This window comes from Anas platyrhynchos, chromosome 26, assembly GCF_047663525.1.
Source record: "Anas platyrhynchos isolate ZD024472 breed Pekin duck chromosome 26, IASCAAS_PekinDuck_T2T, whole genome shotgun sequence".
Lineage (NCBI taxonomy): Eukaryota > Metazoa > Chordata > Aves > Anseriformes > Anatidae > Anas > Anas platyrhynchos.
This window is the reverse complement of record NC_092612.1, coordinates 5,877,155-5,903,494: the sequence shown is the minus strand read 5'-3', so window position 1 is coordinate 5,903,494 and position 26,340 is coordinate 5,877,155. Positions and strand designations below refer to the sequence as shown.

At 41.6% G+C, this 26,340-nt stretch overlaps 1 protein-coding gene, 1 long non-coding RNA gene and 1 pseudogene across 2 annotated transcripts; all 3 read left to right on the top strand.

The window, feature by feature from the left end:
• The first annotated feature begins 59 nt into the window (after nt 1-59).
• On the top strand, nt 60-20,903 carry LOC139999556 (zinc finger CCCH domain-containing protein 11A-like; annotated as a pseudogene).
• Nucleotides 20,904-21,482: 579 nt separating this feature from the next.
• On the top strand, nt 21,483-24,190 carry LOC139999487 (zinc finger CCCH domain-containing protein 11A-like). Its single transcript, XM_072027870.1, has 5 exons — nt 21,483-21,714; nt 21,945-22,021; nt 22,708-22,900; nt 23,541-23,710; nt 24,125-24,190. Exons 1-5 carry the CDS (start codon nt 21,483-21,485, stop codon nt 24,188-24,190), a joined length of 738 nt encoding a protein of 245 aa, XP_071883971.1.
• Nucleotides 24,191-24,289: 99 nt separating this feature from the next.
• LOC139999557 (uncharacterized) lies at nt 24,290-25,661 on the top strand. The gene is made up of 2 exons (XR_011805017.1): nt 24,290-24,524; nt 24,736-25,661. It is a non-coding gene; the product is annotated as an uncharacterized lncRNA (long non-coding RNA).
• Nucleotides 25,662-26,340: the final 679 nt, after the last annotated feature.

Genomic DNA, 26,340 nt, shown 5'->3' with positions numbered 1-26,340 from the left:
TTCAGGCTATCACGTTTAGTATAGCTTTACATAAGTATTTCCTTATATTTGCAATCTTTTCCATAATTTGAGGGTTTGGGTGAGCAAGAGAGTCTCTTTATTCATTTGGTATGAACCAGAGGTCTTTGCCTCAGCACATCGCCAATAAACCGATGAAACAAACTTCTTTCTGGTGATTAGCTTCTCTCCCTGGCCTGTAGGTGGGTGTGTTTAACAGAAGGAAGGAGTAGGAATGCGCCTGTCAGCCTGCCTTTGCAGCTAATTAGCTCAGCATACAGCAAAGATAAGCAGTCCGGGGAGGTGGACCCTGCGGAGGGTCGTGGGGTTTGAGGCAATGCCTGATTGGGAGACGTGGGGAGATTCCTCAGGAATCCAGAGTTGGTACAGGACTTGCCTGACTCAGGCATGAGGGCAGCTTGTGGCTGCTTTCTGGAAAAGCAGAGCAGAGATGGACAGAACCTTGGAGTCTCTGCAACTTGTAATTGCCCAAGTTCTGCCTCATCGAGACCCTGCCCTGGTTTTTAAAGACTGTAAGTACCAAAGATAATGATTTTATTTCCCTGATAGTGAGTGTATTTAATTCAAATGTCTGTTGTACCCAACAAATTAAGAGAGAGAAGTAATTAACATGCTTGTACATGTATTCGTGTGCATACCACAAACTATCATTATTTTATCTTGCCTATTTGAAGGCAGTGTTGCTGCTTATTTTTTAAGTTTGCATTTCAGAAAACTGATTCACAACTTTTACCTAGGATATTTAATTACATTCTAATAACATGGTAAAAACTTTACTGCTTGACAATTTTGGAAAACTTTATGCCAACTCTCTTTCTGTGGTTAGTTTGTCCTATAAATTACCTTTCTTGACTGTAGTACTGCAAAATATCAAATATTGCAATCTTAAAACATAAGATGTTTTCCTGCAAGTATATGGAATGTGATTTCCCTCCCCCCCCCCATATCAGACTTGACTATGGATGCACTTTTTAAACCTGGCCAAAACACTTATTTATTCTCTCTTTCTCTCTCATTTTACAAACTATCCCTTGTGAAATGTTCTGAAGTACCTTTCAGTAGATGGCACATAATAAACTGGCCTGATGCATCCCTTGAAACAGAGTTCAATGCAACTCACATCACGGAAATAAGAGTATTTAAATTTGAATTTATGATTTGAGTGGGGCTATGCATGGAACAAAGTGCTATTTAATTAGTAATTTCTTAGAAAATACATCCACAGATTTCATACAATGGAAAAAACCCTCTTCAACAGATCAAATGAAACAATAGTTAAATTCCATTGTTCTCAGTTTTCTTCACAGGTGAATGAGATCTCTTGATGTCATGCCCCCAAATCCGGTCCTACATAAACAATTTGATTGTAAAATTAGTATTTTGCTGGGTGTCATTTCAGTCTGAATCACCTAGTCAATCATTTAACATGCAAACAATGCTGGAACAATGTTAGATTTTTAGAAGGGAGTTTTATTTATTTATTTATTTAACATTCATTTCTAATTGTAATCTCCCGTGTGACCTGAGGCACACTGCAGAGACATTTATTTAATCTCCACTTCATTCTTTTGTCAACAGCTCTGTTAGAGTTAATAAAATCAGTCTCATACAGTCAACTGTTGCCTTCTAAACTTGCTGTAAAAGGAATAAAGACTTAAAGACATGGCTAGTGATGGACCTAGGGGAAAAACCCATGTACATCTGCATTAAACAACTCCACTTGCCAGATTCTTATGCTCATAGCCACACTGAAAAGTCAGAGGCTGACCCAGTAGTTCCCTGGGACTAAGTTGGATTTACTCTTGTAGAAGGATGCTACTCTTGTGTGAATGTAGCATAAGATCTGTCCCAGAGCTTAGGAGTCTGACATCTGTTTCTCAGGCCACCCTGCAGGAGGTTTGTATGCTGCTGGGTAGGTTTGTATTACTGTTGCAGTCTTGGGACCTCGTGGAGCAGTCTGTGAATGTACACACATCACAGGAACAAAGAATTTGATCGGGGTGCAGTGTGGGGGGTGGGCTCGAGGAGAGGGGCATTCCCTTTCATAAGTTTCCACTGGTAACCAGTTCCTGCAGGTCTACTGACAAGGCTTTTATTGAAAGTGTATGTACAAGCTGCTTGGACAATGCATTTGTGACCACCCACAGATCTAAGGGAGGGAGAGATGATTAAATAGAAACAAAAGTGCGAGTGGATTCGAGTAGTTTTTTTTTTTTTTTTTTTTTTCTACTTTAGATTTTCTGAGGTATGAAAAGAATTTTGAAGGCATTCTAATATAAATTTAACCTATACAGGCTTGAAGTTGCTGTGAGTGTGTGCCACTAATTCTGACTGGTGACAGACATTCATAGTGCTTTGTCTGTAAGTCAGATGAGAATTTACATGCATTCTTTTTATCTTCAGCAAAAAGTCATCTTTAGATCTAGATGGTGTCCATCTCTGACTTTTAATCAGATTTAAATACAGCAAGCAAGTATTAGACTAGAAAGAACATAGTGTCTCATGTTTCCCCATGGGACCACATCCACATCTCTTACAAACGCATTACTTTCAGACCTTATTGGAAAGAACAAAGTAAGAATGAAGTCCATTCAGGATCTACTTTGTTGCAGCAGCATCTACCCTTTTCACAATGTGGTGTGACTCAGTATGTCAACAGGACTGAGTTTTGCTAGGGCAAGATGTCAGAGCAAGTCTGCTCATCACTGCTCAGCACCACATACACTTTTTGTTCCCATTCCAACCTAGAGGTCTTGGCTTGCACTGTCCCAACACTTTGTTCTGTTGGGAATGTCTCACAGAGGGCTTTCTTCAACAGCAGCAGGGAGAGACAAGATGTTCAAAAGTCCCTGCCCTCCTGGGTGCAGCTTGCAGGAGCAAATACAGTGAGTGGTGCTGTGCCTGCTGCAGCAGTGCTCCTTCTGGGCTAGCATCTGCCCAGCAGAGGCAGAGATGATGGGATTTGGGAAAGATGCAAGATCATGGCTGGGTGCCCTGGCAACAAGACAGCAGGGATAATTTGTTTCTCACAAGTTCCTCCCTGCCATGAGAATGCTTTATCCTTATAGTGGTAGACAATCTTTGGCAGAGAGCAGGGGTCTGAGCAAGGCCCCGTGGTGCAGGCCTGTCACCAGCCCACCGATGGGGGACGGGGAACAGTGGGCTGCAGAGGGGCTGGCAGCTCCAGCAAGAATGGGACAGGCAAAGACATGGAGGAGGAAGGCAAGAAGAAGGAGCCCAGTGCTCAACTCATGCTACTGCAAGAGTTGTGTTTGCTTTTTGGTGTGTGTGTTTCCCTGAACTGTGCGCTGTATGTAGCTTCCATCCCAGATAACATGATAAAAAGATAATGCTTTCTACCATGCAGACCTAATTAACCCCAGCACTGGTCTAATCCATATGCTGACCTTATTACGACTTCGTTTTCATATCAAAAAATATTATGGTATCAGGTAGGAGTTATGATAAAGCTTGGAAAAAAGCTAAGTACTTCCAGAAAGTCTTTTTAAGCCCTGACTTGAATTCATGGTTCCTAGCTGGATTGCTACTTGGTTGGTTTGTGAACATTTAGCAAAGTGATTTTACATCAGCTGAACAGCACTGTGTCTCCATTTCTTTTTACTGGTAGCAACAAATCGCACGTTTTCCTTTGCACGTTTTGCCAGCAAAGATTTCAGGTCAGCAATAGATGGACAGGTTAGACTGTAGAGTTTTTAATAAGAAAGTATGTTAATTTATGGGGATCTGCCCATAATTTTTGGTAGAATCAGCCCAGCTCACTTTTCTTCATTTAACATTGAAATAGATTTGTCAGTGGGTACCATACTAGCTCTCTGATACAAGCTTTTAAATTGAAGTGCACTATAGCCAGAGTAAGTCAGTTGCCTTGGAGAAATATTACAAGATTAAAAGTTTTATCAAACAAACAGTCTTTTCCTTTCTAGATTAATGTTATTATTACTATACTATTCCTGTGCGAATCAGTTATACTTCTGATTATCACAGGAGATTGACCAATTTATAATTCTTTATTGCTATATTCAGATGCTGAAATTATACCAAAGTTCTTATCATTTTCCCATGTAATGCTACATAAGAATGTAGACCAATCCAAGCTGTTCGGCAATGATTAACAGTTGTCTTCAGACTATCAGCTTAAAAACACCTGACTTTAGTATGTCTACTCATTCTGTTCCAAGTGATAACCTGCTTACTCAATTCATAACGCTGCAGGGATTGACTTTTTGCCTCAGTCCAACGGTGGTGTCAGTGAAACCCTCCCAGTCTCTACCCTTCCTTTCCCTAGCTGCATCTAAATCTGCTGTGACTACAAACATACCAATGGTTCACAAAGCCTACACCATTCTCTGAGCTGCTTGCCTCCAACATCTTCTTCTTTCTTCCTTTACTTGGTAACATGTTCAGAATGGCTCTTGAGGAGGCCATCCAGTTCATTTATTTAATTTTATTTTGTTCTTTTTCCAAATCCTTGAAGTCTAGGAACTGTCAGTCAGTGCTGGATTTAAGGTAGTCATTGCCAATTAAAGATGTTGCTTCTCACAAGTGGAATCTCACCCCACAATCAGATCTTCTTTTCCTGAAACAACATCTTGCTACTTCTTGTGCTTTTTAAGGGTTTTAGACAGAATCACCTAGTAGTCCACTGCTAGATCAGCTCACTCATATAGCATCCAAATCCATCATGGAGAAGGAAAAATGCCCCTGAAGTCCTCTCAGCATATTGTTGGTGTCCCAGTACATGATACTTGATAATGTTTTTATATATATTTAACAATATACCTAATTTCATTAGGTTTAGTAAGGATATGGGGCTTTTTATTTTTGTACATATACATGGAGAACAGAATAGTATGGACCAGAATATCCTAACAAAATCACTGCTAACATGCTAATACATAACATAATATATATGATAAATGCATAGTAAGATCATGGGAAAATTAATTGATATTGCCTACTCACATTTGTACCTTTTTTTTCCTAATGCTATTATTTATATGTTTAAAAATATGCAAAATAAATCAAAAGAGAAGCAATAAAACCTTCCCTCAAAACAGCTGGATCCCACTCCAGTTGCTGCCTTTTTTTTTTTTTTTTTTCTAGAGATTTAAACAGTATCTCTTTGCTAGCCTGAGCCCAATTTAACAGCTTCCCTAAGATGTATGCATTAAGTTACAAGCCTTAATAGGCTGCAGCTGGGGAAGGGTGCACTTGTAACTTATGAACTTTGTTTAAACGATATAGTTTTACTGATTATGTGCCATGGCTTGATTTAAGACATGTAAGGGAACTTTACTAGCCTCTCACTGAAGAATCTTCTTTAATAGATTTCATATTACATATTTCTTTCATTCAAAAAGCTTGTATTTTTCTTCTGCATTCACGTATTAAATTAAATCCACGAAGGCAGTTAAAAGGACTTTTAGAAACAGCTGTTTTAAGTTTTAAAATGACAAAGTAGGTGGTTATCTTGTGTGTGTGTTCTTTATACTCCACTCTCTCGGCAGTGAGACGTTGTCAAGTATATGACTCCATTCCACTTCAGTGGCAGAGTCACTTGGCTCCCACTCCGATTTGCCCTTCCAGTCTTGGCCAAAACACCCCCCTCCCAGTTGGCCAGCCTCCTGTTTATGGCATTGTTTGTTTGCCTTGGTTGAGGTGAATGCCTAGCCAGTATTTTTAGCAGTAATTCACAGAAACCTGGAGCTATTTTTTTTCTGGCATCAATGCAGTGCAAACTTACTGACATAATCCAAGTTGGAGAGTTCTGTTTCCCACTTAGAATGATATTTAATTTGACTCACAGACTTCTTTGAGCAGAGGCAAGACAGTTGCTACTGAAAGGTGAGAAATTGTCTGGAAAACAATGTTGTGTTATAATAAATGTGTTATCATTTAATCCTCTTTCAAACACAGTTCACATCAAACTGTATTTCTGAACTCTCAAAAGAGCTCAGGGTTCCTTTAGGGTAAATGCAGCTGTATAACCCACATATTTGTTGTTCCACAGAACTCGCAGCCTGTCCTAAATTCAAATATATATATATATATATATATAAATAAATAAATAATAAAAAGTCCTTAGAGTCTAGGAAAACTTCAAGAACTCTACCAGGATTTGCACTTGGGGACAGCTTCATTTGGTACAATGCTCAGCCCCTGGGCAAGAGGCTTTTCCAGCTGAGTAAAAAGCAAAGTAGAGAAGAAAAATCATCTTCTCACCTCGTAACTAGGCATTACAGCCAGCATCAAATAGACTGTTGTGGAACCATTAATATTCACAGATGGGAGAGTACTAAAGGAGGGTATATGGAATTCTTGCTCTTGAACTTGGTGATGCACGTACTACTATGAAACTCTAACTGAGAAAGATCTGAGGTATAAAGTGGATAAAATATTGTCTGAATGGGGTCTTGGCATTGCCTACAACAAAATCAATACTGTTAACTAATTCAGCAACTGACAGTGTACAAAATAAATTGTTTTAAAGCATGGATGATTTAATCCTGAAGAAAATTGTTTGTCATTGCATACAAATACTATAAGCATTATCTTAAAAACTCAACCACATCATAGGCATCTTTCAAAATACGAAAGTCAATTACAATGAGAATGTCCTTTCAAAATGAGACATAAATTACAGTATTTTGCTGCATTAAACCATGAATCTTGTTGTTTCATTTATGTACTTCTGAAAATTCTCATTGTTTTCCATACTGCATTTTTAGACTTAAGCCAGTTGGATGCCAAATACTGATATACAGCATAGAGACTGAACAACATTCTGCCTGGAATGTTTAGAAATGAAGGCAAACAATGCATGTGATTGCAGGAAAAATGAATATTGAGAGATCTTAATACAACATTAGTAATCATCATATTAGTAATCATTAGTTACTATCTTAGAATAGTAACTTAGTATATTTGATTGTGCATCTGATCATATGTATACATTTTTCACATCTTCCTAAACTACTACAAATCCATGTGATACATAATGAAGGAAAAAAAAAATAATAGTGGCTGTAGTGGCTGTTAGGCATAAATAAAATCTTTTTTTTTTTTTTTTTTAGTAGAGAACTGTTTTCACACACACCGAATTTTTACAAGTTTAGCTGAAATTGTTTTAATTATATATTTGAAATTGATATGCTGTTTTAATTTAATGATGATAAACATACTGATTCAAGCTAAACAGTTGAGTAAAATAAAATTAATTAAATCAAAACATAAAGAATTCTTGGGGAAAAAAAAGTTTGAGGCTTTGATATCACGGCTGCATTCTGTAGTTTAACCTGATGCATCTTCATGTTCATCACTGTTTTGAGGTGCTAGTTTTGGCTAGGATTGAAAAAATCACAGCAAAAACTGCAGTGATAATTTGATGCTGCCACTACATATATACCACCAAGTATTTCCTGCTACCATCCTCACAGCTAAGCCAGGTTTTATGTTTATCCGATTCAGTACAAACCCAGGCACTTTTAATTACTTAATTACAGAGATATCCAGCTGCACTGTGGGATAGGCACATAGCTTTCATTTGACAGAAATTCTAAACAGAATAAAAATGATGCTGCTCAGCTACTGTTTCTGTGTTAGTCATACACGTATTAGTTTAATCTGTAGCAGCTACTCACTGCTTACTAGTCCTCTGGTAAAATATTGCTTTATCTGTAAAATTTGAGACAGCTTAAAGCATGTTTCAGGATTTCAGGAAAAGAAGGGAAATATATTTCTGTTGGTGTATTGCAGTGAAAGTAGATACCTCTCTATAGCTCTAAAAAGTCTTTTGAATATTAGTTTTCAGAGTGGAAACTTTCAGCCAAGTGAGAGATGCAGGCTGTCTAAATGCTGAATTACCATCGAAAGGACTCATGAACAAGAATGGAAATTTCAGATAGCTTTCTTCTTTACGGTGAAGCAATATTCCAATGCCATGAGAGTTCTGCAGCTTTAAATGCCCAAAATGCCAGAACTGGTAGGAGCCAACACTGCTGCTGCATCCGTGACACCATCCAGTGGCAGACAGCAGTGTGCTCCAAACACCCTGCCTCGCCTCCCCAGAGCTCAGACCACGTCACCCGCACTTCCTCATGGCTTGAGCACAGCAAAAAGGGAACTGGTGATGACCACACTCTGTGTGTCTGCCCTTGTCATGGCTAAATGCCAAGAAAAGCTGTTGTCTGTGAGAGCAGTGCAGCTGCCAGAAGTCAGGAAACAGGCGGTGACAATATTGGAGCTCACATTGCTCACCCTGCAGCAAACAGAGCAATGCCCTGTCCATAGATTGCATGTGAGCTACCACCAGGGTGACACTGTCTCAAAATGGATCACTTCTACATTATTCCACTACTAACAAGGTCAGACGAGATGAAGAAAGAGGAAAATTATACATGTACATGTATGAGGAAAATTATCTCTGCCACTGATTCCTGTATGCACTAATACTTGATACTGAACCAGTATCAGTACTCTGAAGGACCCATACTGCTGCCTAGGGCTTCCATACTTCCACTGGAAGATCCAAATTAAGAAACATACTTCTTACCTTCTGAATTTAAATTTTCAAGTGAGAAATGATGAACATCATACACAGCTGTTTTTTTTTTTGTTTGTTTGTTCATTTGTTTGTTTTTGCATAGTGTTGTGGTTTAACCTATCAGGCAGCTAAGCACCACGCAGCCATTTGCTTACCCTCCTCCCTCCCTCTGTGGGATGGGGGAGAGAATCAGGAAAAAGAAAAAAAAAAAAAAAAAAGGAAAGAAAGAAAGCCTGTAGGTTGAGATAAAGACAGCTTATTTGGAGAGAGGAAAAAAAAAAAAAAAAAAGAAGAAGAAAAAAAAGGAAAATAATAATAATGATGATAAGAGTATTAATACCACTAATGTGTACAAAACAAGTGATGCACAATGCAATTGCTCACCACCTGCTGAACGATGCCCAGAAAGAAAGAAAATTATCTCTAAGCTACACATGGCTCTGTAAAAGGAGTCTAGATAAACTATACTAAAATTCTTTTCGAGTCCAAGCCGAAAAGTGTTGAGAAAACCCCAACACAGAACGTAAAACTTTGGAGTACTGGCTCAATAGTCATAATGTCAATTGGATTTCTGGTTTTCACATTTCTATTTTCACATTAGCCTGCAACTATTATCATCATAATATACAACACCTTTTTTTCCAGCTACTTCATAAAGTTTTGCATTAAAAGTCAGCTGCTTTCCTTGCATGACCATGTGTTTTTGTTTTTGTTTTTGTTTTTTTTGAGAATGGAAAAGAGGAATCTGAGTATAACATTTTCTCATGTTTGAAAGTGAGCAGCTTAATGGCTGCTGTGATATCAAAGTTCCAACACATTGACTTAATAGTACAATATTGCTGACCTGCAATTTATGTACTACAGTAGCCTGCAATCCCAGAAAGTCCAAAATTGCCACAAAATCATATTTTTCACACCAGCAGAGATAATCACAGACATTTTATTATCAATAATAAATGTATCAAGCTCATATGTCTGCATTTCTTGTGTAACACAGAAAACACTAAGATCAAGGACATGTATGCATCCTACATTCAGCATTTTTATGTCTTTGACAGTGAATGTTGTAGCAATATTGCAGGAGTTCTGGGAAAGCAAACAGAAGCAGAAGGCCATATTCCCAAGCGAAGGCATCATTGCGTATGAATCACTGAGCTCCCTGGGCCCACCATTTGTGAGCTATGTTACCTTGCCGGGAGGAAGTTGCTTTGGTAACTTTCAGGTAAGTGTCAGCTTCCAATCTTTGCCAGGGGAATTTTATCTATTTATTTATATATTTATTCAGGAAAATTCTTTTGCCATGGAAGATACAGGACAACTACTTCTGTAACAATGAATACTACACTTGACTTTTCCAATCTCATTCTGTCCCAGCCCTCACCGACTTGAGAGACAAGGTACCTGAAGGAAAACAACACAGAGTTCTAGGAATGATTTTACCAGTCTTGTCTCTGGTTTCCAGTCATATATACAATGAAGTGAAACATTATGAGTAACTCAAGCATTTCTGTCAGTTGAATCTAAGACCAAGGTGTTTGTAGTTTCTTTCTTTCAGAAAACAATAATCTATTTTATGGTGGAGAAATAGCTTAGTATTTTATTTTATTTTATTTTATTTTATTTTATTTTATTTTATTTTATTTTAATTTTATTTTAATTTTATTTTATTATGTTTTCCTTCAAAACAAGGGTCTGATTTGCCATCCGTAAAGTAGAATGACACTGAATTTCTTGCTGGTTCTGTGCTTCGTTTCTTTTAAACCAAATATACTGTGAGGAATTTTGAGGAGGTTTGACCACTGGAAAGGACAACTTGAAACAAGGTTGTCACCCACTGTTGTTCATTCCACCTTGCTGCAGAGCTGCTTAAGCTGGCAGTTGCTTGTGCTAACAGCTGCTGGTAGCTGCTGTCCTTGCACAGCTTACAGGGGGCTACTCACCAATTACATGTAAGTCTAACCTTCAGAAGCTCCATCTCGTGTTAAATTTCTTTGTTTTTGTAATAAGTTATGAACAATTCTTAGCTTTTTCAACAAGCAATGCTCTCCATGGGCCGCAGCCTCCTCCAGGCCACATCCACCTGCTCCACCGGGGGCTCCTCCACCCATGGGGGGGCTGCAGCGTGGAGATCTGCTCCATGGGGGACCCATGGGCTGCAGGGGGACAGCCTGCTCCACCAGGGGCCTCTCCCTGCACAGCCCGCAGGGGAACTGCTGCTGCCTGCCTGCAGCACCTCCTGCCCTCCTGCGGCGCTCACCTGGGGGGCTGCAGGGCTGCTTCTCTCACACTTTCACAATCCTCTCTCCCAGCTGCTGTTGCACAGCAGTATTTTCCCCCCTTCCTTAAATCTGCTCCCCCGAAGCCCACCCAGCAGCACTCCCTGCCTCGGCTCTGGCTAGCAGCAGCTCCTTTTTGGAGCCATCTGGAGCTGGCTCTGCTCTGATGCTGACAAGATGGGGCTGCATTCATTTCCAAACTGCCTGTCAGAAAGGCCTTCACCTTTGCATTACATTGAGGCAGCGGTGATCTCAGCCTTATTGTATTGCTCTGCATAATGTAGCTCCCAAAAGAGATCCCAAGGTCCAGAACAGACATGGAAATAACTGGGGGGTTGTAAGGAAAACAATTGCATTCCATCTACATGGTTGGGTGTTATTAACAGAGCTTTGTATACTGAGCTGGTGCTTGGTAGGAGAAAAACCATAAATCTTCCCTGGGAAACTTGGACCCCCTCAGCTACATACTGCTATGAGGAAACTCAGATGTAAGAACACACTTAAATAACACATCAGCAGAGCTGTTGTGCTCCTGACCACCAAAGGCACCTTTTTCCAACACCGTCGTACTGGAAGTTGATGCAGCTGGTTCCATCCGTAACGTGGGACTGTACAGTGCTGTAAAAGAAATATTTTCTCACAGCTTTGGAGAAAGTGAAGCAGAGAAAACCACGCATAACCACTGGTACCTGGACCCCAAACTGCCACAGACTGACAGTGATGCCCACTGGATATCTCCTGCTGCCTTCTGACTGCTCCAGCAGAAGTCCCGTTTGAATTAGCCAGCAGGTCCCTCTGAGTGGCTTTGCTGAAACTCCTGCCGTAGGAAGTATCCTACGGGAGCCAAGTTGCTAAACTGATGTGTGGTTTTCCCTTAACCCCCTCAGCCCTGACTTTGCAGCTCCTGACGACACTGCCAACGTGTGCAGTGTCACCGTGTGCCAACTAGGTGCCAGCTGCCATGGTTTATAGATTGTAAAATGAGTGATTTGGGACTCGTGAGCACTGAGAACAGGTTAGCAATTGCTTAAGAGCTTTACTTGTGTCGCTCTGGGGCAGGGAGATGGGTGAAACATCTTAGGCTTGAAAGTGATTCCCTGCAGAGGGACGTTCTCAGATCTGCACAACAGATCTGTCGTTCTGGTCACCTTATTAGATCCCTGCTTGAGAGGGTGCTTGCAAGAATCAATTCCTCTTCACCTTGATGTGTCAAGCTAAAGAGAAATCTGTGCTGCAGCACTGTCTGATCAGACGAGTGCCTCGGTTCAGGATTGTTCTTTGACAGCTGCAGAAACACCAGGACGATCAGCGCCTTCAGAACAGATTGATTTGATCTTGAGGCTGTCATAAAACAGGTCCCTGAAGTTTGAAGACTCTTCAAATAGTTTGGGCCAGCAAGGAGCAGCTGTACCTGGCGGCTGCGGTAACTCGGGGCTCAGAGTCTCAGAGAGCGTGCTGAAAGGTGACCCCCAGCTGGCTGCTGGAGGAAGCTGAGGCAGCGTTCAGCTCTAACCTTTGCCTTCTTGGCTGGCATCTTTGCACTCCTGCTGTCAGTGGGTGTTGAGTGTCCTTCCTCCCAGCCTCAGCACGTGCCCTCAGATGTAGGCAGCGTTTAGCAGCTAGAATTCACTCCAATATAAAGAGTACAAATCATGCGTTTTCTGCTTTTGCTTTGGAACTCTTAGCTTGAGGTTTTCCTGCAGGCCATGAGGTTTCTTGCAGCAGCAGGGATGAGTTCTGTTAGCAAGAGGCTGTTCTGTGCTTCGACTGTGGGAAGACGAATGGTTACCTGTGCACCGTGAAATAGAACTTGACACCTAGCACACCGCACTTGCAGCCTGTGGGGTGCTTTAACAAGCAGGTAAATCAGCAGAGGCTGTTTTGCAGCCGGGGTGATGCTGGGTGATTAAAAAGCAGGGGCAGAACAAGGAGTTTCTGGTGTTTGTTCTTGCTTGTCATCTGACTCTCCACTTCCACTGTTCTTTAAAAAAAAACAAAAAACAAAAAACAAAAACCCAAGGGGTAAGCATCTTGAATATCTTTATTATAAATGGAAGGCACAAAACAAGCCAGCAACAGAGACTGTCCAAGAGAAATACTTGGTGCTTTATAAACAAACAAGGAAGTACCCATAGGTAGGTGTGATAATCCTCCTCTAACCCGTTTTTGGAGTGCAAAAATAGATTTGTTCCTTTCTTGCTCTTCTCTCCAGGACAGAGGCAGAATAGCCAACTGCAAAGTTAGACCAGGGAGGTCAGTTTGTTCCATACTGAGAAAGACAAGCCTGTAAAACAAACTAGACAGATTTTCTTTGTGTTATTTATCTTCCTTCAGCAAAGGCAAAGCTTATGACACTTGTTGGTGTGTATTTCCAGACCCCCAGCTACTGGCACTGTAGCGCATCTCTAATTCTTTGGTACAAAAGGTTCAAAATCTCTGAATGCAAACATTTTACCAGCACCCTGGAGCAAAAAAAAGAAATCTAAAAATCTTACCAACTTCTATTACAGACCTGCTGAGTGCACCAGAGTTACTCATTTTTATTCAGGCTTTCAGGGGCAACTTCAGTTGGTTTAGCGCCCGGATTGCCGTGTTAGCAGGTGTCAGTTTAAAAAAAAAAAAAAGCTTTTGAGGTCCTTTTTAAAATGAGATTGCTTTTTTGGAATTTAGGGCTGTGAGGTATGCTTGGTTTTGCTTTCTTCCCATTCCTTAGACCAGATCCATTCAGATTCTGAACAGCGTTCCCAGTCTGTTCAGGAAACTGGAAGGCAACAAGCAAAATGATGAGCTCCTTGGGCAGTCAAAAGAGCTAAATCTGGAGAGTGTTTTGAGTCAAACTTCCATGCTAAGGAGCACCAGTAATTGTTAGAAGTAGATGCAGAGGAACCTGCATGGCACTGGGTGTGTTTCTGAAGGTGCTAAAGGTGCGAAGTGCCGATTCCTATCCATAGTAAAGAAGAGAAGGAAAGCTTGCACTTAACTACTGTTTTTATTCCCTTTGCCCAGCAGTCAAAAGCAGTAACTAATATGAGAAGCCAACTTTTCCTCTCTTTATTTTAGATGTGGGAAAATTCCCTGCCAAAAAAATATTTCCTGGAAAATTCACTAGTGTTTGTGTGAGTAAAAGGTTCCAACCTTTTATTATTAATTTGTAAGAACTATTTCATCCACTTTTGTCCAGAAGAGTCAGAAATAATTTGCACAGAAATGTGCAGCGTTTTAATGAAAGGATTCAGAATCACTCTAATTTGAACTTTATCTGGTCTGGTTGCAGGTTTTATGTTTAGTGTCTTTAAAAAAAATAATAATTAAAATTTCTGACTTCATCTCAGAAAAAAGAAAAAAAAAATGCTTGTGGCTAAATAAAATCTGTTGCAGCTCTGCTCATCGAAAAATCATTGGCTGTTAAATTGGACCTAAGTCGTCTTCTCTAACCTTTCATGATCCTGCAGCAATGGATGAGGATGGATATATGGATTAGGGAACAGCACGTGGTGGCAAACCTGTGGTATTTGCTACAGCGCAGAAAGAAAAACCCAATTGCTTCCAAAAAATCCAACTAATTCAAAATCCTTGGCATCACGCAGTCATACCACTGGCAAAGTGAGCATTCCTCTGCCTCTCAAAGCTTGCTGTACCCTTGATCTGCTGTCTTCCTGCTGTTAATTGATTGCAACTCTACGTGTCTGATCAGGGCTACGAGTTGTTCTCGCTATGGAGATCATACAACATACACTGTGCACGCTTGTGTGTATAGATCTGTTTATCCTGTATGCATGTACATACGTCTGCATATTTGTGTGCTGGCCCCCAGATCACTCATGTTACAAAGCATCGGCCTCGAAGGCATACTCATCAAAATCTTTTGTAGAGCCTCCATTTTTTTCTAGTTCCCTCAAAATGAGAGAATTTTTATGCGCTCTCTGTGTCGAAAAGGCAAAAATTCTGATTTTCACTGTCGCTCTCGCTAACTTTCTCTCACTCCCTCCTCGTGTGTGTATAAACACAGATGTGTGTATGCGTATGCACATCTGTGGATTTATATGCACTGGTATGTTTTTTGCTGTACAGGTAATAAAGACGGGGAAAGGTTTTTGTGTTTTCTTAATAGGTGAAGAAATCTTGAAGACCAGAGATTGGAACATACTGAATTTTAAATTAAAAAAAAAAAAAAAAGTTAAATTGTCCGGCTGTGGAAGATGGAGCCTCATTTTTGCAGCCACTTTGAATCACGAGTTCATCTCTAAATGCGCTGGGTTTTTTGTTTTTGTTTTGTTTTGTTTTTTGGTTTTTATTTTTTTGAAGAGCTAACTAACCCTGGCTGTCTCCAGTCTGAGAGAGCATTCAAATGGACTTGCTTCCTCTATTAGTTATAAGCTGTTTAAAAGCACATCCTATGTTTGAATTGTGGATGAGAGGTTCCCTTGGCAAAGTGAGGAGGAAAATTCTTCCTACCCCTTTATTATTAATTCACGGATTCAGTCTTGGTTTGGCCTACAGGAGAAGTTAACTGGAAGTCTTTGAAGATCTATAACTTTGCTGAGGTTGTCCAGGTAGGTGAAATGGAAGACCCACAGTGCCTGGAAAGTGCTGTTTAATGCGTCCTAACTGTGTTCTAGAGAAGTTATTTGTAGCCAGAGTTGATTATTGACTTGCATGTATGATCAGGTGGATTTTTAAGGAGTGACTCCGTTTTCAGGCTTCCAGATGTGCTCCAAGTCATCTTATTGAGGATGTGGAAGAGAACGTTTGCTGACAAAGCTCCTGGCAGCTTTACGGAACTTTCATATTTAGTTAGTTCATGTAACAGCTGATTTCAAGGCTTTGCTCTCTTCGAGAGACTGATAACTTGATTTGATGAACTGAAGAAAGCTGGAAAAATGTTGGTTCCTCATTATTTTTCACTTGTTACTTTCTTTAGGGTTACTTTTCAAAAGAAGATTTCCCTGCTCACAAGCCAGTAGAAGACTTTCAGCCCAAGCAAGGGTGAAGACAGCTCTCTCCAAGAGCAGAGGAAGGCCCTGTGGAGAGAAGCCGAGCTTGTTAGCAGAACTCGTCGGCATGTCTAAACAAGGAGACGATTGCTACTTCTATTTCTATTCTACCTGTACCAAGGTATGGCTGGCTTTCCTTTGCTTTGCTTTTTTTCCCCATTTTTTTCAGGAAGGAGTAGATTAGGAGGAGGAAGCACGCTGGTCTTTGGTTAACTTGAGAACCAGATAGATTCTGAATTCAGTTGTAGCAACATTAGGCAGCAGCATGGCCATTTTTGAGGCTGTACTCTGTTTTCCTTGTTGGTTTCCTTTTGGTTCCAGGGAGACAAATGTGCCTACCGCCACTGCGAAGCTGCTCTGGGCAATGAGACGGTCTGCAAGCTGTGGCAGGAGGGTCGTTGTTTCAGGAACGTCTGCCGATTCAGACACATGGAAATTGACGTGAGTGCCTAACGATGTGTTCTCAAAATCAATCAACAAAAGCATTTTTCAGTGCCGTAGGTGTACTGATTGTGCTTTTGCAGGATAGATTCGTTTGCTTCAAAATCATACTGGTTTCTGTTACCAAGAGAGGGGGTGGGAGGAAGCAGAGGAAAATAAAATCAATGCCTTAGGTATGTCTTAGCAAGATATATATATATTTTTATTAGATGCTGACAGTTTTCTCAACAGATGCAGAATAGCTGTTAAATAGACTGCTAAAACCTGCTGGAGCAGGGGGGTAATAAACAGGCTGTTCTATCGTCATGGGAGCAGGCTTGATAATGAACTCTCAGGTCTCTTCTGACCCACAGTCCTTCCGATAACGCTGTTCTAGCTGCCTGGGGTAGGAAGTGGGGAAAGTTAAAGGTGCAGAAGAACTAAGTCTCCAAGAAGTAGTTCTAGACAGGGTTAACCTAGGCAATTTCAGATGTTCTTTTTCCCTCTGAATAATGCTAGTATAATCCTAGGTGTATTAGTTTAACCCACCCTCAACTGATGCCTGAGAGTGCCTGTCTTCTCAAACTGAATGATGACAAATCTAAATGTGCATAGTGGTTGCAGCTTATGCAAACTTTGTGAATATGCCCAGAAATACTCCACTGAACTGAGAAACTGACCTTTGGAATGATGTTTCAGCACTGTGTTGTGACAGCTGTCATGATCTGGAGCTGCGCATCTCTTTGCAAGCCTCAGGTGCATGTTATCACGAGCTTTTCTTTCTTTCTGTCTTCAGAAAAAGCGCAGTGAGATTCCTTGCTACTGGGAGAAGCAGCCGGGAGGCTGTCAGAAAGCCAACTGTGCTTTTCATCATGCAAAGGGATGTTACATCGATGGACAATTCTTCCCACCAAGCAAGAGTGAGTTTAGGTCCTTTTTCTTGAAGCGCTGAAGACTTAATTTGGAGTATTACTTAGTGGGTGCCAATCCTGTAGGGGGCATCAGGTAACTGTTCATTTGTGAGTGCAGGAAAAGGTCTGCAGTCATAGGTGTACTGCACCGAGTGTACTGCTGGTGTTTGTTTTCTGCTTTCGTGCTCAGCTTCTCTTGGCTTTGTGTGATGTTTGCCTTGCAGTTTGCTTCCTGTTGTTTCATCTTTTGCTGGGTGGTAGGGAGATGTGTTGCTGTTCGAAGGGAAGTCATTGTTGACGGTGTAAACAGTGATGGGATGGGCAAAAGGAGATGATGAATTCATTGTCTATGCGGGTTATCTGCCTTTCCTACCACCTCTTTGCTAAATTGTGGTCAAAGTTTTAAACTGCCATATTACCGATGATCCTCCTCTTCCTCTAGCTACACTGCCAAGTCCGCCTGAGTCCGCGGACGATGATTTGAAAGTGGCTCAGATGTCACTGCAGCAAAACAAATTTTCTGTCCAGTCAAATCCCTCTCCACAGCTAAGGGGGTGATGAAAGTGGAAAACTCTGAAAATGTCCCAAGCCCTACACACCCTCCAGTTGTAATCAATGCTGCAGATGATGATGAAGATGATGATGGTGAGCATGTTATGGTTCTTGGAAGGAATTTGTGCTGTAAATGAATGTGTAGATCTTTGGTTCTTGAAGGAATTTGTGCTGTAAATGAATGTGTTAAATCTTTGGTTCTTGAAGGAATTCATGCTGTAAATGAATGTGTTAAATCTTTGGTTCTTGAAGGAATCTGTGCTGTAAATGAATGTAGAAATCACAGATGACCTGAGGTCTGACTAGCGATAGGGCAGGCAGTGTGGCCAGGTCACTGGTGGCTTTGTCTGGCAGTCAGTGGACAGAACCTGAAACGTTGGAGGAAAGCTTAGAACCACTCCTGGCTTTAGCTGGTCTGTTGTGTAAAGTTCTGTGTGAAACTAGGAAGGAAATTTCTTTTTTCTGTCTGAAGAGCAATGTGTTGTGTAGTAGTTAAAGCTGCAGAGAGAATCTAGAGTCCTAGATGTTTTGTCCTAGTGTATTCTACTTAGGAGTTTATCAGGTCAGTGTAGCTCTTTAAAAAACAAAACAAAACAAAAGAGCAACAAAGTTTTTTATATGAAGCATGGGCTGAAGTGTCACTGCATGAGCTACGTAATCATGAACAATCTGGTCTATGCATAACTGAATAGATTTTTCCCCTTCAGACCAGCTTTCTGAGGAAGGAGAAGAAACTAGAACTCCCGTCCAGCAACCAGCTGCGGAAGGCAAAAATGGATTACGGGTGATTTCCACTCGCAAAGGCAGTTCTACTACTACTAAACAAGGTATTCCAGCACCTTAGTAGGATAAATCAGAAGAACTTGACAGTTAACTCAAAAGCAGTGTGGTGTAAAAACACAACAAAATGTAGGGGTGCTGAATGGACTCGGTTATTTCCATGATCTCATTTCTGCCATTCATACCATCACGTGCCCATTGGGTCAGAAAGGTGAACTCCTTTTCTTTACTTTTGGAGAACAAACAAGGGCCACAGCACGGAGTTGAAATGGCTGCACGTGCAGCCTTGCAACCACTGTTGATAAGCCATATCTAACGATAGAGGGATCTAATATCGTGTAAATGGATTAAAATTAAAACTACATTTTTAAGCCTGAAGGATGATAGGGGGGGCAAAATGCCCTTGGTTCTCTGGCTCTTTCACTTGTGAGGAGTGTTGACAGGCTTTATTCTAAATACCTCAGAAAGTTCCTGAGCGCTAAGAAGCCTGAGGACCTGTGGTCCCTCAGTTAGTGCCTCTAAGCCAGTCTCATGAACTGTTTCCTGTTTTCAGAGGGCAATCTGAATTTTGGAATAAAAACACTTGAGGAAATCAAATCTCAGAAGATGAAGGAAAAAAATAAGAGACACGGTGGTGAGTTAATATGCCCTACTTTCTGATCCTGTTCACGGCAGGTGATGGTGCGTGGGAGCTGCTTGAGGGACAGACTTCCATTTTTAGCTGGGGGCATCAAGCAACCTGATTCTCAGCCAGCTGGTATTCTAAATGGGAGTTCAAAGGGCAACCAGAGGCAAATTAGTCACCTCTCTTATTTACATGCTCTTCTTGCTGTATTTTGGACAGTAACAAATAATTTAAAGTTTTTTGTTTTTTGTGATAGTTTTTTATGTTGGGTAAACTTCCTTATGTTTTGGTTGCTCTGAACAGAAGGTTCTTCAAGATCTTCTCTTCGTCCCGTTGATTCTATGATTTTTCCTGCTCCAGAAAAGGAAAATGTCCGGACAGTGGTGAGAACTGTGACACTGTCTTCCAAGAAAGGTAGTAAGGAATGCTTTTGTTTTGATTTCATTACTCCCAAACTGGAGGGTTAAGCAATAATTAAAACAATTCACCCATGTTAGCCTTCTGGTGCTGCCTTCTGTTCAAAACGTGCTTTTATGTTTCAAGTCCCTGGTTGTACTGGCAAGATTTGGTGCTCAGGTTAAGTGCAGTGGCAGGAGAAAAAAAAAAAGTGTCAGTATGCAAATAGGGGGGTAACTGAAAAACAGAAGAGTAACGAGAAGAAAGAGCTGTAGAAGACAGTGCTATATAAGACGCAATTTCTGAAGCATTAAAGAGGCTGACAGTGGCAGGTGTGGACACAGTCTGACAGGAGTTTGTGTATACATTGTTTAGAGCTGTGCAAATGCCTTTGAAAGGGAAAAAAGTGTGGAAGTACTTTTACTCGTAGACATTCACCTTCGAAAGGACTATTTGTCAGCATTTGTACCTAATAATATTCTGCTTGCTTATGCAGCTTTGTTCTGCACAAAGTATAGCTGTCAAGCAGACTCAGATTCACTCTCTACTATCTCAGCTGGAATTTGAAGCAAGCACTGAGACTATTAATATTTTTTTTCTATGTTAATTATAGTTAAAATATGAGTTTATGTGGTTTAGCTGTCAAAACAGTGTCTGACATGGTGGAGATGGGCTAACAGGATAATATTTCTGTTGGCTACTGGTTTCTGTGAAATAGAAAAAAAAATCCCTTTTGTTTTAGGAGAGGAACCTGTGGTTCGACTAGATCTTGCTGCTAGACAAGGAAAACGGAAAGCCTCCGCGGGTAAGAACTTTTTATGAGCTGTTACGTAGGTGCTGCCTTCTATATATGACTGCATTAAAGAGTATTTTTGATGTATGAAAGGCAAATACGTTGCAGTGGAGATCTGTGTTGACTGCAGAAATGGCCAAAAAAAAAAATCATTTATCAGCTGAAAGGCAATTCTATGAAAATATGCTTGAAAAATAGAAGCTTATTGTTGACTGTTCTCAAAGCTTCCTGCAAAGAAAAGTTCTTACAATATTCCTTGTTTTCTCTGAAGACGATGTAAGCACCCTTCCAGTGAAGCGCCGCCTTGCTGAAAGGCTGGGGAAGAAGGTAGAGGCTCCGGGAAATGCTGACAAAGCACCCAAGAGAGATCCAGGTACTAAACAGGCATCTGGATTGGATTCCTGGGTTTTGTATTTAGTCTTTCTGTTTGTCCTTTTCCAGTGATGTTTCTTTTTGCATGTTGGCTGAGGTGGTAATCACTGGGATTCAAAGTTCCCTTTCCTGTCTTGTTTTGCAATGTGAACCTGAAGTTGACATTATGCAGCCTCCCTAATTCGTTCTGTTTCTGTTTTGCAGTTCAAGTTGCCAAGTCTCTGAAGGACAGGCTGGAATTACCTCCTAAACAGACCAGTACTGAGAGAGGTAACAGCTAGATATTAAATATGCTTTCTCCTCCTTCCTTTCCATGAACTTGGACTGTTTTCATCCATCCCCAAAAACTAATTGAAATGAAAACAAAGAACTGATGCCTCTTTCTTGAGTGCTGAAGCTCTTCTGACAGCCACTATCAGAAATCTGGCTCTAGGTGTGTGTTTCTTTTCTACTTGTGCCTTGTCAAGGTTTTTAGCTGCTTCTGTGAACCGTTCCGTACAATTAGAATAGAACCACTGCCAGGAGCAGGAATTTGAAATGCAGTCTGAAAAAGTACTAAAGTAAAGCAGCATTTCTGTGTAGCAGTTCTCTCTGGATAGGGCTGGTCTTCAAAATACAAGTGGCTCAGAGGAGGAGGAGAATGTTGTTCTAAGGATATTGTTCTAAGATGCATTATTGGGAACACTCCAGATTAGTTTTCCTTAGTGCTCTGACAAATGTTGGAGACTGAAACTATTGCTGGACTCTCTTTAAATGTTGGTGCTTCTCCTCATTTCTTGATGATGACAGGGAAGGCTGCTAAGCTGATGGGAGAGATCCATGTGAAAACACTGGAGGAAATCCGTCGTGAGAAAGCTCTTCAGAGACGCGAAACTCAAGCCAAAGCCGAGGCTGAAGGGCATGGTAAAACTGAAGATTCCAGCGCAGGGGCAAGACCTGCTCGTGCAGCTCCCTCAGCACAACCCGGACCTGCCCCAGCAGAGCAGAAATCTTTATGGAGCACAAAACTAACAGGTGCTCCATAAACAGATGCTTTAATGCCTGCCCCAGTGAGGTGCTTTCCATCTTGAGCAAGTTCAGTTTGCTCAGGATCTGCTTCATGGATAATTGCTGAATGGATTGCACGTTGTAGCCTTTCTCTCTCTCTCTCATGGGGCACAAGGAAATAAATGCACAAAGGAAACAAGTACCCAGCTTTCTTTATTTCTGCCGTTGACCAAACTTTTTTTGGTCTTCTTTTTCAGGTGCTTTAAAAAAAGAAAAGAAGGCAGTGGAATTGAACCAGCCTTGTCCTAAACTTTCCTCTGTACCTGATGTACAGGTGAGTCCTCTGTGAAGACACACATACATTCGTACAATTTCTGATCATTCTGACAAGTTTGGTTACTCACCGTGTGCCACCCTCTTGAGTGTGTTCTTACCCTTCAGCACCTGGTAGGAGCTGCAGTGCAGTCTAAATCCTATCGCCAGCAGCATTTCCAGACAACTCTGTACTCCTCAAACTTGGAATCAGTCTGTTTATACCACAGCAACAAAGAAACCCTGTTAGCACCAGCTGAAATCTACACAGTTAACGTGGAGGGAATTCTTTTTGTTCTTACTGACTTGATCTGTCAGACATGAAGGATTTAATACAGAAGGCCAGAGTTCTGTGTTGAAGGAAATCAATCTGTCTGTGGGTACTGTCTAGGGGAACTTGTATGACTTTCTGCTGCTTAAAAAGAATGGGATAAATAGATGTACAGCAGAACACCCTAGCTGTTTAAAGAAGCTTGCCATAGTGGATATTGCAGATATGTGAGACTGTGTCCATAGTAAAGCATGGCTCTTGTTACAGGCAGAATTTTAGGGAAAAAAAGACACAACAGTAACCTGAACGATATTAATATGCTGTTCCACATCAAGACCATTTTGGAGGGATTGCTGATCAGATTTTCTTAACGAAATCTCCACGCACGGATTTTTTTTTTTTTGTCCTATTCATGCACTACTTTTCTTTCCTTCTAGCCCACTCAGCAGAGTGGAACTCGTAAATGTCCAGAGAAGAGCTTTGAAGAGAGACGGTGGGAGAAGTGGCAACAGCGAGAACAACAAGAGAAGCTTGGGAAGGAGGAAGCTGCTGTCAAATCTACTGCTGGCTTCTTTCATACTGAACCAGCAGGGAAAGTGGCAGCTCAATTTCAGGGCCGGGAAGCTAAAAGTAAGTGTTGAAGGTTAAGAGTTACTTAGGTTGTCTTCTGAAATACAGACAGAAGATGACAATTCTCATGCTGTAACTCTGGCTGGGTGCATTTTGCCACGCAATGCTACGAAGCGAAGTGTGGACTTTCTTTTTCTTAGTTTGTTTCTTTTCCTGCCAGCCAGATGTTAGGTAAGGAACGGGAGACTAGAAAATGACACTACAAATTTGGACTTTGTAGAACAACTTAACTGTGGGACATCACTGCAAGGGAGAGGAAGCTGGTACAACAGTTGCATACGCTCTTGTCCTACTCTAACTGCTGCTTTTCCCTTTCCTAGAGGGAGCAGGACTTGAAATATAAAAGCTGTCTATATTTGTGAACCTAGCTTGCACTTAGGATTGCTATGTGTCTGAGGTTTCCCTTGTCCTGGATTCTTATTTACTGTAGCTATTCGGTTTCTTGGTTCCTTTGTATGGATTATTGGTAGACAGAGTTTACTATGTGGAAAACATTCCTGAGAATCCAGGCAATGGTGGTGCAATTCTGCTGGCCAAATGCATTTAACTGTGTAGAAGGACTGTGGAAATGATGAAGAGAACCTGGATTTTTCCTGAGGCAGAGCAAGACTGTATCAGTTCTCTCTTCCTTTTACTCTAGCCAACTTGATGACATCTGCGAAGCCTTCGGGTGGGAAAGTCACTTTCCCCAAGAAGAAGGCACTGAAACGTAAGGCACCTGGGAGTTATCCCTCTGCCATAGCAGCTGTGGAACTACGGACTGCCTTGGATGCTGACATGATGGGACCTCCAGCCAAAAAAGCAGCCATGGTAAGGCCAGGAGCTAACGCAGAGATGGATCCCTTGTTAAATTCCTACCCTCCTCTAGGAGAAAAGGTGGAAAAGGCAAACGTTCTGCAGGCCTTCTGTTTCCTTGGAAATCCAGTAGCTGTCTACAGGATGCTTGTAGAACCCTTCTGTATTTATGAGCTGAATGGCACTCTTTAACCGGTACTCTGATGCTGTGATTTCTCTGGTGGGGGGGATTTTGTCCATGAATGCCACGTTCTTAAAAGACACAAGATCATGAGTAACCTCCAGGTGAATGTGAACTTTCTTCAGGAGCACCTTGGTTTTGTATTTTGGCCACGGCTCCGCAATGCCAGAGGAGAAGCAGTGTGGAGGAAAAAGCTATTAAGGAATCTTTTACCCATGTGTCATAAATACTGTTTTGCTGCTTTCTAGGGTGTTTCAGACGTGCCGGAGCACTCCCCAGCCATCAGACTTGAAGAAAATCCCCCAAACAGGTGACAACCCCAACTTGTTCTTTCTCTTAATCAGTGTATATCCCCAGGGAAACATAAGTTCTGTCACATGTGGGAAAAAAGGAGGGTTCTGAGATAATTAAAGCCAAAATCCATCAAAGGAATAAGTCACCTGAAACCACTTTCTAGCAGGAAATCTAGCAGGATTGCTTAATTAGGCTTTCTTTAAATGCTGCAAGTCAGCACAGCTTTCCAGTGACTTCTTGGGTTGTCTGAATACCTGAACGAGGAGGAGGTGAAGTTCTACTTCCTCGTGAGGTGATAGATGAGGAGTAGTGTCCTCTGCCTTTTGGTCCTCAAGAATGCCACCTCAACTCCAGGTGCCCTGGCTTCACAGATAAAGCCCCAGACTGAAAAATGTAGCTGGTAACACATCGGGCTCTAAATGTAGCCCTGGGTTGATTGATAACAATCCCTGTGTAAGATTGAAGCGTAGGAGGGCTTGCCTACAGTTTTAAGAGCCGGTTTGCAGAAAAGGGATTTCCTGTTAAGAAATGGCATATCCTGATTGTTCTTTCTTGCTCTCCCAAGACCTGAAGTGCGTCTTGGAAGCCCGGCAAGATTTGAGGAGCAGATGGAGATCGATCTCGAGACCTCAACCTCAGCTTCTTCCCAGCTAGAAGAGGCACGCACATGCCGGCTGAGTTCCACGGGGAACGCGCCCTTATCTGCAGATGAAGATTTTGAGAAGCTACTTTGGGAAATCTCAGGAGGCAGACTGGAAGCCGAAATCGACTTAGACCCAGGGAAGGACGAGGATGACCTCCTCCTTGAACTCTCTGAGATGATTGACAGTTGAACCGCGTAGTCCTATGGTATACTTAAAAAAAAAAAAAAAAAATTAAAACTGTTCTTCTTGTTGGTGTACTGGGTCTGGCTGGAATGTTAACTTTCCCGGCAGCAGCCCATACACTGCCGTACTCTGTACTTGTAGCTGGAACAACAGATTTATCACACCAGTGTTGTGTCTATTGCTGAGCTGCGGTGGCACAGTATTGGGCCTTTCTCTAACCCTCCTAGGGGATGGGCAAAAAGTGAGGAGAGAAACATCACTAGGGCAGCTGACCTAAACCAATCAAAGGGATATTCCATACCATGTGATATCACACTCAGCAATAAAAGGTGGAAACGGGAAGAAGAGGGGAAGGGTGGGCTCTCGTTGAGAAGACGTCGGTCCTCCTCTTGAACACCGGCTGCATGCGTTGAGGCCTTGCTTCAAGGACATGGTCAATCAGCGCTCATTTTTGGGATGTAGAGAGTAATTTCTTTCCTCTGCACTTCCATATAGCCTTCATTTATTTTGTTTGTTTGTTTTCCTCCCTTCTTTTTATTTTCCCTTTTCCCCTCCCTTTTCCCCTTTCCCTTTTTATTTCCCCTTAGTTAAATTGTTTAGTTCATGGTAGTCTTTATTTAATTATTATAATTATTTCCCTTTAATTAAATTATCCTTATCTCAACCCGTGAGTTGTTCTTTGCTTTACTTCTCCCCCTCCTCATCTAAAGGAGGGGGAGTGAGAGAGCGGTTGTGGGGTTTAGCTGCCCAGCACGGTAAAATCACCACAGTTGGATACCCCGAGGTGATCCTTTTTCTAACTGAGGCTTTGCAATGAGACTTAAAGCACAGTCCGAAGTGGTAGAAATTGGCAGGATCTGCACTCAGTTGTCCTAAATTTCCCTGCTGGTCAGAGTTAAGGTCTTGTGCATCCGTTCTGTAACTATAGGTGGCTACCTTCACTATCGAGAGGACAAAGCACTTCTTTTGGCACAGAAAGATCTCCATTGGCACGCCACGGTGGCTGCAAATCGATCTTCTGATGGAGCGATGCTCTGAAGGCTTAAAGGTAAAGCTTCTTCCTTCCTCCCCCCTTGGCACAACTCGATGTTGGGCACATTGTGAAGCTTCGGTGTTCTGATTTCTCGGACAGTTGATACCCAAATCCTGGAGTTACTATGTCAACTCTTGACTTTTACTCGTGTATGCCATTGTTTTGACTATACCTGTGTCAGATGATGAAGCTGTAGGGGTGGGAGGGAGCAGAATCGTTATTCCAGTGTGTTGTGGACCAAACTTGCTGCCAGGAGTGGGGGTGGGGGTCAGCCCACCCAGCCTTACTTTCAATTATCAGGGATGATCAA